This window comes from Cricetulus griseus, chromosome 10, assembly GCF_003668045.3.
Source record: "Cricetulus griseus strain 17A/GY chromosome 10, alternate assembly CriGri-PICRH-1.0, whole genome shotgun sequence".
In the NCBI taxonomy this organism is placed as follows: Eukaryota; Metazoa; Chordata; class Mammalia; order Rodentia; family Cricetidae; genus Cricetulus; species Cricetulus griseus.
Genome location: NC_048603.1, coordinates 16,398,921 through 16,412,101, shown reverse-complemented (window position 1 = coordinate 16,412,101; position 13,181 = coordinate 16,398,921). Strand labels below are relative to the sequence as shown.

The following is a 13,181-nucleotide window of genomic DNA, read 5'->3' as shown; positions in this document are numbered from 1 at the left end:
TGGAGTTCTGGGATTAAAGGCGTGCTTGCAGTGATTAATTTGTACAACATTAGAAATTGAAATCTTCTGGTGGAGAAATGGCAGTTAAGACTACACAATGTTCTTGCAGAGGACCCAAGTTCTGTTCCTAGAACTCGTGTGTGTGTGTGTGTGTGTGTGTGTGTGTGTGTGTGTGTGGTGTGTGTGTGTGTGTGTGTGTGTGTGTGTGTGTGGTGTGTGTGTGTGTGTGTGTGTGTGTGTGTGTGTGTGTGTGTGTGTGTGTGTGTGTGTGTGTGTGTGTGTGTGTGTGTGTGTGTGTGTGTGTGTGTGTGTGTGTGTGTGTGTGTGTGTGTGTGTGTGTGTGTGTGTGTGTGTGTGTGTGTGTGTGTGTGTGTGTGTGTGTGTGTGTGTGTGTGTGTGTGTGTGTGTGTGTGTGTGTGTGTGTGTGTGTGTGTGTGTGTGTGTGTGTGTGTGTGTGTGTGTGTGTGTGTGTGTGTGTGTGTGTGTGTGTGTGTGTGTGTGGTGTGTGTGTGTGTGTGTGTGTGTGTGTGTGTGTGTGTGTGTGTGTGTGTGTGTGTGTGTGTGTGTGTGTGTGTGTGTGTGTGTGTGTGTGTATGTGTGTGTGTGTGTGTGTGTGTGTGTGTGTGTGTGTGTGTGTGTGTGTGTGTGTGTATGTGTGTGTGTGTGTGTGTGTGTGTGTGTGTGTGTGTGTGTGTGTGTGTGTGTGTGTGTGTGTGTGTGTGTGTGTGTGTGTTGTTGTGTGTGTGTATGTGTGTGTGTGTGTGTGTGTGTGTGTGTGTGTGTGTGTGTGTGTGTGTGTGTGTGTGTGTGTGTGTGTGTGTGTGTGTGTGTGTGTGTGTGTGTGTGTGTGTGTGTGTGTGTGTGTGTGTGTGTGTGTGTGTGTGTGTGTGTGTGTGTGTGTGTGTGTGTGTGTGTGTGTGTGTGTGTGTGTGTGTGTGTGTGTGTGTGTGTGTGTGTGTGTGTGTGTGTGTGTGTGTGTGTGTGTGTGTGTGTGTGTGTGTGTGTGTGTGTGTGTGTGTGTGTGTGTGTGTGTGTGTGTGTGTGTGTGTGTGTGTGTGTGTGTGTGTGTGTGTGTGTGTGTGTGTGTGTGTGTGTGTGTGTGTGTGTGTGTGTGTGTGTGTTGTGTGTGTGTGTGTGTGTGTGTGTGTGTGTGTGTGTGTGTGTGTGTGTGTGTGTGTGTGTGTGTGTGTGTGTGTGTGTGTGTGTGTGTGTGTGTGTGTGTGTGTGTGTGTGTGTGTGTGTGTGTGTGTGTGTGTGTGTGTGTGTGTGTGTGTGTGTGTGTGTGTGTGTGTGTGTGTGTGTGTGTGTGTGTGTGTGTGTGTGTGTGTGTGTGTGTGTGTGTGGTGTGTGTGTGTGTGTGTGTGCGTGTGTGTGTGTGTGTGTGTGTGTGTGTGTGTGTGTGTGTGTGTGTGTGTGTGTGTGTGTGTGTGTGTGGTGCCTGTGTGTGTAGGGTGCGTGGGTGTGTCTTTACTATTACCTGTAACTCTAGCTTCAAGGAGTCTGATGTCTCTGGCCTCTGTAGGCACTTGCACATACCCACACCCCTCCTCCTTATAAATTAAAATAAATCTTACAATTAAAGAACAGGAATTGATGTTTTTTAAGCACTTAGGTCCTTCTCATCAGTCATCAAATCCAGAGCAATTCTGCAGGCTGTGTTGCATGAGTTCTTGCGTCAGGCTCTCTCTGATGATAAGCAGTGAGACACACAGTCCCCGGTCCCCAGGGTCTCAGGAGGATGGCTAAGCAGACGCCTGGGTCATTGTGACTATGTGGAACATTGCTGAAGAGCAAGTGTAGGTCAGGCCATTGTTCACCACTGGGCGTTGTGTAAGTTGCTCAGTGCACAGAGACCCCATAAATATTTCTCGGGATAGTCGAAAAAATTCGCAGATAGACAGATAAATTATCGTATGGTGGGGCAACCTTTTTCTAACTCACAAAACTCCACCATGCACATGAGAAGCTGGTCCGGGTAGAATGTGAAGAGAGCAGAGAATCAGATTGCTTAACTCAGTCTAGAAGATAGGAAAGGCCTCCTGAGGAAGAAGGGCTACCTAGATAAACAGGGTTGGCAGATCAAAAATCATTAAAATGCCAAGTATATAATTTCTTCCCCTTCCTTCCTTCCTTCCTTCCTTCCTTCCTTCCTTCCTTCCTTCCTTCCTTCCTTCCTCCTTCCTTCCTTCCTTCCTTCCTTCCTTCCCTGCCTCCCTCTCTCCCTCAGGGTTCTTTGAGACAGGGTTCCTCACTAGCCTAGAACTCACCAAGTAGGATAGGCTGACCAGCAGGCCCAGGGATCCACCTGCCTCTGCCTCCCCAGATTGCATTACAAATGCACAAACCTGCCCCCCTCCCCCACCCCCAGCCTTCCATCTTAAGTGGAGCTCAGGGCATTGAACTCATGTTCCAATTGAGCTATTGCACCAGCTACTATCTAGTGCGTCTTTTTAATGGATTTCTGGTACAATAATAAATACCTTCTAAAAAACATACATACTCAAGTCATAGTTGGAGATAAACACTAGCGTGCCCTCAGCCGGAGTTAACATAGAGGAAACAGAACTGCTCTGAATAGGGCAGGAATAGGTGGGCCACACGCTTAGCGGGCAAAGCTTTCTTCACCCCGATCACCTTCCTTCCTCTCTCCCTCCCCCTTTTCTTCCCACCACGATTATTACTATTTTTTTTTTTTTGCTTTTTGCTTTTTTTTTGCTTTTGTCTTCTTAAAATACATTTTTATTTTATTACTTGAGACTTTCTTACAATTTATACTTGGATCGTATTTATTGCCCACCTCTTCCTAGATCTGCCCCACCTCCTCACCTCCCCCCCCCAAAAAAAACCCTTTGTGTCCTCTTTAAAAAAAAAAAATAGTCCGTTCCCTCTGACGTGCACTGTCCATATACTGCTGGGTGTGGGGCCGTCCCATGGAGATCATGGGCCTGCCAGAGATCACATCCTTATCGAAAACTGATTCTTGCTGCCATCAGCTATCAACATTGCCCCAGGTGGTGGTGGGAGCTACGAGCCCCCCACTCCCTGCCACAGCTGCTGTGAGCCCATGAGTGGGACAGGTCTATCGTCAGAACATGCCCGTTTACACTGGTTTACCCTGGTTCTCCCTCACAGTTGGCTCTTAAAATCTTTCTGCTCTCTCTTCCAAGATGGTCCCTGAGCCTTGGGAGGGCGTGCCTTTTCGCAAGAAAGGGTCCTCTCATGTGTCAGCCATGGCCAGCCTGGTTCTTACCACATAGGCCAGGCTGGCCTTGAGCCGGTGGCAATCCTCCAGCCTCGGCCTCCTGAGCGCTGTATTACAGGTCGGCACTACCATAGAGGGCCTTGTACCTGTTTTATAAAGTGTGCTTCGCCTTGGCCTCTTATTTGGAAATTCTGGAATTTTACCACACGTTCGTGAGGAAAACGTGGAGGAGTTGGAGAATAATTGCTGCTTCATGGATGAACAATTTCTACTTTCTGCTTCCTGCAAATTAACCGCCGCATGGGTAAGAACAATGCCAGGCATTCCCAAATTGGCTCATCCATTTTAGAGCAAGGAACAAACTCCATTATAAAGAATGCTGTGCTCTGTTTCTGCTTAACGATAATTATAATTATATGCACACCGACAGACAATAGCTGCTGCTGCATGTCAAACAGTCTTATGTGGCTGAGCTTACTTGGGTCTTCACAGTCAATGCCGAAATAGCAACTATTTTTACCGCCATTTTACAGATTAGTGATCTGAGGCATTAAAAATGTTTAAAGCTACGTGCATGAGGATCCAGAGCTGGGCAGAGCTGGCCAGGGCAAGAGTGAGAGCCAACCAGGCAGTGTGTCTCCCGAGCTGTGCTCATTCATGGCTGTCCTACTAGCTGGTTTACTGGGGGCACTAGTCAGACTAGGATCTATGAAATTGGAGGCCCATGAGCTTCCCAAGAGAAACGCAAAACGAATCAACACCTAAAGTTAATTGTACTGCAGTTCGGCCACCAATTTTAGTCAGAATGAGCTTCAGGAACCTGTCTACGGAGAATCCAAAGAATCCGACACTCATTGCTGGAGCGAGGCCTGGGCACAGAGCCTTACTTCAGGGTTCTTCCCACTGCTAACATCTCTGCCTAGCATGGGGTGTCTTTGAGCTTCAGCTAAAGGGTTTTCTGCAGAAACCACTGGATCTAAGATTTTTTCATGTAAAAGTGACCATGGCCACTGGGTTCTGTAGACGTGTTTATGGTCGTCCTCTGAAGCTACACAGTGGCTCAAATCCCATGGAACTCTCGACCCCAAATGGCAGATACCTCTGTGATGATGGAGTTCTTTCTAAAACTTTCTAGTACATAAGTAATAGAATGATAGTGTATATATGGCCTACAGAGTCAGTTCTCGCCTTCCAGGGAAGCGATTCCAAATGCACAATCATGACCACACACACACACACACACACACACACACACACATATTTAAAAGCAAAAGACAGAAGAAAAATCATAAACTATGTAACGTCCATGAAAAATTATAGCATACATTATCTTTTTTTTCAAATCCCAAGGGAAGGTTCACTTCTTTCTTAAAGTTCCCAACGAGAGAAAAGGTGAGAAAATGTCAACAGAGCCTTCTTGCCTGTCTGCAGAACCAGCCATTTGTTTTGAGAATTGTTTCCCATTCCACACCCTTTGGCTGTGATTCAGGGGGAAATTTTGCTTCGCTGGCAGCCCCCAGCATCCACACACTCACCTGCAGCTCTAGCGAGCTGGGGAACAGTGTTTATGAGCAAATAGTGTTGTGTATAAAGGCTGAAGGGGAGGAAATGATTTGTACCTGAAGCTATAAACTCATTTCTTTGGATAGTTTTTTTTTTTTTTTTTTTAAACATAACTTTACTGATTTTTTGGGAATTTCACATCCTGTACCCCAATCCCACTCATATCCCAGTCTTTCCATATCTGCCCTTTGCTCTTAACAAAAGACACAAAAGAAACAGAAACAAACAAAAACCCACTTTGCTCCTGTTTTCCCCGCCTCTCTGTCACATACCTATTTGTCAGAGTGGCCTTGGGAGCTGCTGTGTGTCACACGGTGGACCCCTTCGTCCAAACAGCTTCACTTGTAAATGTTCATTGCGATGGGTTGTTGGTCTGGTGCAAGGCGTCTGGTTTCCAGTACATCATCAATACTGGACCCTCACTGACACTCCTCTCAAGATCCTGCTGTTGTCCTGACCCAATGGACATCCTATGGCTGTGGTTCCACAGGACCAGTCCCTTCATGTGCTCCAGCAGGTCATAGTTGGGGTACATGTTGGGCTGGGCTAACTCGAGGTCCTGGATGTGGGCCTGGGTGGTAGCAGAGTTGGTCAGCTCAGGCCTCCATTGGGAACACCAGCTTCAGGTGAGGGGTGGAGCCAGCTCTCCTTATTGCAGGGCCAACTCTCCCTTGACGGGCGGGCTCTTCAGTACCTAAGCTACTGGGCCAGCTCTCCTGTGTGGGGCAGGACCAGTTCTTCTAGGGCCAGTGTTGATCGAGGAGCAGGGCTCAGTGTGGAGTCTGACTTCAACATGCGTGGTCCTTCGTGGCCCCCAGAGGTAACAGGCCTTGGACATCAGCACTGACCTCAGCTGCAGGAGGACTACAGACCCAAGCATGGCTCTCAGCAGCAGTCTGGGTCTGGATATCACCATGGCTCTGGGTGGCAGTGTTGGACACTCAGATCAGTATGGCCCCAGTGGGAGCCTGACCCTAGGACACCAACATAGCCTCAGGTGGTGGCCCAGACCCTGGGTGTCCGCACAGCCTTCCATGGAAACAGGAGCCATGGACATCCATACGGACCCTGGCTATGGGAGGATCACAGACCCAAACATGTTGCTTGGCAGAAGTCTGGGCCAGGACATGACCATGGCCCCAGGGTGGCAGGGTGCCAGGGTGCCAGGGTGGCAGCCTGTTCCCATTGCCTTCTCTTCAGTTCTGTTGTATGTCTTTGTCTCTCTTTTCTTCACCAAATATTTGCTCATCATAATGATGCCAGCAAGGCACCTTGTGGGCCTGTGCGTGTTCTTCCACCTGCCAGGGCAGAGCTGTACCAGGGGGCATCAGAAGGGTCTCTGGACAGTTTTAAATGGTCAGAAAGGAGGTAGCTAAATTGTTCTCCAGTGGGAACATTAACTGAAGCTAAGAGTGCACAAAGAACAATGGCTTCCATCATTGTGAAAAGCTCCTCCGACCAGGCAGAGGGATGGATCAAGGTGGAGCGGGGACCTGGGACCTGGGAAGGGGACACACTAAGTAGCAGGGTGGAAAACATAAGTTCCTGGTTATTAACGAGAGCCTTGAGCAAGTGCAATGACAAGCCGATTCACAGGACGGCTTCACTGACAAGTCACTTCGGCAACTTGGGAATCCTCATCTTAACTACCCTTTATGCTTTCCCAAGAGCTAGGAGAACATGAGGTAAACAGAGTCAATGCAACGTGGTTCGCACGGCCTTTCCCGTGGGTGGCCACTCCCTGGTGCTGCCCACACGCTCCTTCCTCAGACATTTCATGGAAGGAGCATGAAACAGAAAGAAACGAGAGCAGAGGTGACGGAATGCGTGACCCGAAGAGAACAGAAAACCAGAAAGGCCCCTCTGTCTCATGTTGACAACTGAATAAAAACTCTCACCTGTCAGTTCTCATACACTGAGAAGAAAAACGTCTAGGGTATCGGTGGATATGCAACAAAATAGAACCCATACCCTGCTTACTTATTTTACTGGGATGCTAAAAATGGTGAATGACTCTATAAATTCTGTCTCCTCAGGGTGGTATCAGTATATGGATGTTTTTTTGTGTGTATGTATTTATGTTACATGCATGTGTGTAAATGTGTGTGGGTGCTGCCCTGTGTGTATGTGTGGAGAGGCCTGAGGACAGTGTCAGGTGTCTTCCTCTATTGCTGCCCACCTTATTTTCTTCAAACAAAGTCCCTCACTGGACCTGGAGCTCACGGTTTCTGCTGGACTGCCTGGCCAGTGAGTCCCTGGGATTCAGCCCTCTCTGTCCCACCTGCTGTTTTGAGTTTACAGGCAAGTGCTACTCTGCCTGGCTTTCCCATGGGTACCTGGGATCCAAACTCAGTTTCTTGTGTTTGTGAGGCAGGCGTGCAAATTTCACCCATGCAGCCATCTCCCCAGGCCTCAATGTGGGGCTTCAACAATTCCCAGAAAGTGAAATAAGTTTTCCTTACAAAACATCTATTACAATAATCTTAAATACTTGAAAACTTAAGGAAACGAGAGGCTTCCTAAATAAAAGGGAATTCTCTCCATATATACATTCTTTCAGCTTAAGCTACAAGCCCTCGAGAGTGCCACGTCGTATTTTGGAGAAATGTGAAACTCGGGGCCACGTGGTCACCTGATGTGCTCAATGCTGTCATTCACAACAACTACCGGGTTGTTTCTAGATTCACAGAAATTTAGAAATATGCTGTTTCCATAGCAGCAGATAAAGAATAAAACCCAAAAGACTTTTTTAAATTAGTTTTTAACAAGGCTTGTAGAATTTATCCTCCTTGTTAGCAGGGATTTTTGCTCCTTAAAAAAAAAAAAAACTCATTTTATTCATCTCTAAATGTACTTAGTCATATGAACTTTGGAGGTGGATAATTGTGACATTACTATAAAACTGTGCATTCTTATGGTAATGCAGAATAATTCACATTTGACTTTTAATGCTAACGGTAGGCCAAACTATGATTCAGGGTCAGACAACAGTGATCCACAACTGCGTGTATTGTCAGTTTAACATAAAAATAAAATGTAACTGCATACAAATATTTTTCCATAAGAGATCAGTGGTCAAAAACCACAGTATAACACTTAGAGTGACTTCTAACTTGTTAAGACTCAGATGTTGCGAATATGACCTTTACGCGTAAATGGGACAGCTACAGAATGCATGTTTCTGTGTTGCTGGTGTGTGGCTCGGGAGAGGGCACTTGTGAAATTAGAACTGTTACCCTCTGACAACAGACTCAGAGAATCGGAAATAAGACGCTCTTCTGTTGATGGGAGATGTCCTTCTGTGTATATGTTTCTCTTATTGGCTGATGGATAAAACATTGATTGACCAGGTAGGAAGCATAGGCGGGGCTACCAGACCAGGGGAAGGAAGGCTGGGGAGAGGAAGGCAGAGGGAGCCCACCTAGAGACGCCATGCTGCTCAAGGAGTAACATGCTGGGCTACGGGTAAGCCACAGGCTCGTGGCAATACATAGCCTAATAGAAATGGGTTAATAATTAAGACAAAGCTGGCCAGTAAGAAGCCCTAGTTATCGGCCAAACAGTTTTATAATTAATATAGAGTCTGTGTGTTTATTTGGGGCAAAGCGTCTGTGGGACCAGGTGGGACAGAAACCTCCATCTTCATTCTGTGTTATGTCTCTTGTTGATTAATTTATGAACATCTTAATCACCAAAATAGGGGTAAATGGCCCACCTGTAACCGACATACAGCCCAAGGGTGCGATCAAAGTGATGGGGGCAACTCCGTAGGCTGCGAAGTTGCCCATTTCTCCTACGGCCATCAGCAGGGTGCCACTCCACCAAAGCACGCTCTTAAAGTACGGCTTCGGTAGGTCTTTCTGGGCCAGATGAAGATGAGAGTATTTCTGGAAGCAAATCAAAAAGTAAATAGAAAACATTTCCACCCGATTAAAACTTGCGGTCGATTTTTTACGTTACTTTTGGGGACAGGTTCTCACTGTCTATCCCTGGTTGGCCTGGTGCACACTGTATAGACCAGGCTGGCCTTAAACTCTCGGCGATCCCTCTGCCTCTGCCTCCTTAGCGCTAGGAATAAAGGCGTGCGCCACTAAGTCCTGCTTGCTTTGAAAGTTTACATGTCCCTTCACACCAGAGCCTTCTCATCCATTTGCGGACTATCTCGGGGCTTTCTGTTTGTCTATCAAGCAGTTAGCACACTGCTTTTCTCCCCCTGCTCACAAGTCTGTAAAATGTGTACCCTCATTGCCATCTGAAGGTAAGTATGGGGGTGAGGACCTTTTCGGAGCACTATGCCAAGATGGTTTATTTTTAGAATTTAAAGCAGCTCCAGATCCCAAAAGAATCGTTAACAAGATAAAGGCAGTGAAGTATTAAAGACGGTGTTTTTAGAAGGGTTTCACGTGTATCTTTGGGTGAAGCATCTACCACAATTGATAGAGCATGGCAGAAGGCAAGCTGCTGGGAGCTGTGGCAGGCAGACCCATTTCATAGCTGCTCTGAATATTTCTTTGCATTTAAAACGTAAGTGCAATGCACTATAGGCACAGTTCAGTGGTAGTGAACTTCATGAGCCTGCACAAGGTCCTGGGCTTCACCCCCAGCATTGCAAAAAAGGAAGGGAACCTATGTGTCCCGAGGAACTCATTATAAACATTTCTATGATAACTGAGCATATTTCCTTCAAAGACTAGTAGACTGGCCCAGATCATCTTAAAACATAATTAGAGGTCTAGAAGAAAGCATAGAACATTAAAAAACAAAACAAAACAAAACAAACACCTCAATTGTGAACTAGCATGCCACAGAGCACATGTAGAGGTCAGAGCACAGTTTGGGAGGCTGGTTCACCCCTTCTACTGTGTTGATCCTAGGGGTTGAAGTCTGGCTATTGGGCTTAGAGGCAAATGCTACCCACTGAGCCATCTTCCTGCCCCTGAAGTTCTTTTTAAATAAATGCTACTGGGTCTAACATGCCCCACAATGGTTCATGTATTAAAGGCCTGGTTTCAGCTTTTGTGTCTCTAGGGGATGGGGATCCTTAAAGAGGTAGGACCTACTTGAAGGAAGTTAGGTACCGGGGGTGTGTCCTTGATGGGTTATTGTAAACTTTCCTATTGTCCCCTCCACCCTGCCCTGCTTCCTGGCCACAGCGGGTGACCAGACCTCTTCTACCATGTGTTCCAGCCATGATGTACTGACTGCCACAGGCCAAGAAGAACAGTACAAAGTGGACGTGAGCCAAAAATCAACCTTTTCCTTGACCAGTAGATTTTCCTCTGGTACTTTGTCACAGCGACGGATCTCAGTAAAATAAAACATGATTTATTTCCGTATTTTTTCAGGAATAAGTACATTTCTTAGAAATTACTAACAATTATATTAGGCTATGGTCTAGTGAAGTTTTACATAAAATGATATAACATTCAAGGAGATATCTTGATATCCAGACCTATTTTAACTCAGTAGCTTTAGCAACTAGATTGGTTTGATTCTGTTTCAAAGCGACTTGCTAAATGATTTAAAATTTAGATTGAATTCATGGCTTGGTTTAAAATTCAGATCTCATTCATTTTTTAGTTTAGTAACAGCAGTCCTATCAGGTTTCTTTTCCTTTCTCTCTCTCCTTCTTTCTTTCCTTCTTTCTTTCTTTCTTTCTTTCTTTCTTTCTTTCTTTCTTTCTTTCTTTCTTTTTTGTAGCTTTGGAGCCTGTCCTGACACTGGTTCTAGAGACCAGGCTGGCCTCGAACTCACAGAGATCCGCCTGCCTCTGCCTCCCGAGTGCTGGGATTAAAGGTGTGTGCCACCAACGCCGGCCCTGTCAGGTTTATAATTCAGTTGGAGTTCTTACTGTATATCCAACATTCTGCAAGACCTTTAGTCTACACAGTTAGATGGCAAAATATAATTTCCTCCTCCTCCTCCTACTCCCCTGGATGAAAGAGCTTGAGAAGCAGAAATACCCTACCTGTGACAGGTATAATGCATTCCCAGATCAAGCTGCAGTCAAAGTAGAGTTTTTCTTACCTGGATATTTAGGGAAATGCTGATGACCAGGTTTCCTAAAATAGCCAGCAAAACTCCAAAAAGGTGAACCTGCAAAAAGAAATACTTTCTTTAAATGGCTTTAGAAGTAATATTTGTAAGATATTTGGCAGGGGCAGTGGGGGGGGGGCGTGTGCTGTTGTATTAATTGTTTCACTTATATTTTTACAAACCCAGTCTGGGAATAATAGTTTACTAAAGTGAGAAAGTAACCAAATATTGGTTTTGGGAAATAACTCCGCCAGGGCCAATGAGATGGCCGGGTGGGTAAGAGCAGGGGCCACACATCTCAACCATGTGGGTTTGATTCAGGGGACCCACATCGAAAAGAGAGACCCGACTCCTAAAAGTTGGACCTCTGACCTCCACACTCATGCTGCTCTTGCACGCACACATGTACACACACCACACACACATAATAGTGAGTAAAATTACAAATAGTTATGAGGTCGTAGCCAGGTGTGGGAGCTCGTGCCTGTAGCCCGAGCACTAAGGAGGGAAGAGCAGTCAGCTGCTCAGAGTCGATGGTAACCAGAGGAGCCGTGGGAAGTGCGGTCTGTTTAGTGGGACACTGTAGCCGTAAAGGCTTCCTGCAAACATCTTCTCTCCTTTTGACCGAGGCCAGGCAGGTGAACTAACTTGTCAAGATCACCCAATCAGAGACTAGCAGGTCTGTGTCTCCAGTTTTCCTTTGACTCTGCGTCCCGTGATCTTTTTCGTACCCCAGTTCTTTTGGGGGTGTTAAGAGAAAAACAACTTGAACAGAACGGGTAAGTCAGAGGCGTCTCCATGGGAAGTTAAGACCCTGGTGGCTGTTTACTGGACGAGGCCGGCAAATGCCTAAAAATCTAGAAAAGGACTCAGCCATTTCTTTCCCAAGATAGGACTTCACTATGTAGCTCAGGCTAGCCCTAGGACCCTCTTGCCTATGCCTCCCACATCTGACTCCTTAGTGCTCATGTGTGTCATTACGCTCTACAAAGAGAAGGCAAGTTCTCTGAGGTTGGACAACCAGGTCTTACGTTTCCACTGAGTATTCTAAATAATCTACTCCTCCAAGCCGGGGGACTAGTGAATACTTGAAAAGAATATAACAGTTTAGATAAGAGCCATAAAGGTTAAAAAAAAGTTCTTCTTATTGCTCAAATATTTATCACAAACAGATTATGAGTTATTCGATAACTTTAAAAGGTTCTTTGTGGGCTGTTGAGATGGCTCCATGGGTACAATAATTGGTGTGTAACATGAGGACTTGAGTTCTACCCCCAATACCCACATGCAAGTTAGGGTAATGGTGCATGTCTGTAAGCCCACATCCACACACACACACACACACACACACACACACACACACACAGAGAGAGAGAGAGAGAGAGAGAGAGAGAGAGAGAGAGAGAGAGAGAGAGAGAGAGAGGGAATGTACTTGATACTCTCATCCAGGCACAAACGCGTAAAAATTCGTAAGTTTAAACTAGCAATGATACAGACAGCGTCTCTTTCTCTGCAGAATGTAATGTCCAGCTAGCTTCAAATTCCAAAGAGCTACTTGAATTTCCAGTGAACATCGCAGGCACAATTCCTCCTTTGCAGATGCAAAGTGTCTTTGAAGTTTTAGAGTTCTATTACCCAAGCCAAAGTAAAAAATTTGTACTTAAAAAATGAAGCAGGGAAGTTGAAAACTCATTTTACAGTTGATATATAACACGGTCTCTAATCAGTTAAGATTTTGTTTCTAATAAAGGCACTTGGCAGTAATTTTGCTCACTATGGCTCATGGGGAATGCTTGTATCACAACACAATGTACTATTTCCATGCTTTTTTCCCCCTTACAATCTAATGCATTTGGCAATAATTAGGAAAACAAAGAATCAAAAGAAAGTTGGCATTGAACGTATAATTATGAAAATCTTCCATAGCTATAAAAGTAAATTGCCGAAGAGAAATAGCCGACTCCAAAATCCTTTAAATCACTTAATGAACCATTCAAAAGACATAGGGCTGGGAGTTTTAAAATTGGTGGCCAGATTTGGCAAGGGTTTCTTGGATGTGACAGCAAAATCTTATACAATAAAATACGGAATGTACACAAGTTGGACTTCATCAAGATAGAAACTTGTTGTTTTTTGTTTTTCTGTGGTGACCATCCCTGTTTTTGTTCATCTGTGAGGCAAACATTGCTTCAGAGCTAGGTGCCCAGCCCTCAAATCAAAACCTCCGGTTCCTCAGATAAGTCTATCAACACACTGAAGAGGCAAACATCAGGAGTGGGGGGGTATAACTTATAAATCCTTACCTGGGTAGGGCTTAATACACAGGACAGTGCATTAAAAACTCCTATAATTCAACCATAAGGCCATAAACGCACCAGAT

General features: G+C 45.6%; 1 protein-coding gene across 2 annotated transcripts in view; it reads right to left on the bottom strand.

Moving 5' to 3' along the window:
* The window catches only part of Nipal2 (NIPA like domain containing 2), an 84,361-nt gene that overhangs the window by 48,048 nt on the left and 23,132 nt on the right, over nucleotides 1–13,181 (bottom strand). For both annotated transcript variants that reach the window (XM_027431522.2, XM_035449651.1), the window contains exons 2-3: nucleotides 10,793–10,861; nucleotides 8,481–8,652 (exon numbers count right to left, since the gene is read on the bottom strand). In XM_027431522.2, coding sequence (XP_027287323.1) covers nucleotides 8,481–8,652; nucleotides 10,793–10,861 — 241 coding nt within the window. The remainder of the gene's footprint in view (nucleotides 1–8,480; nucleotides 8,653–10,792; nucleotides 10,862–13,181) is intronic.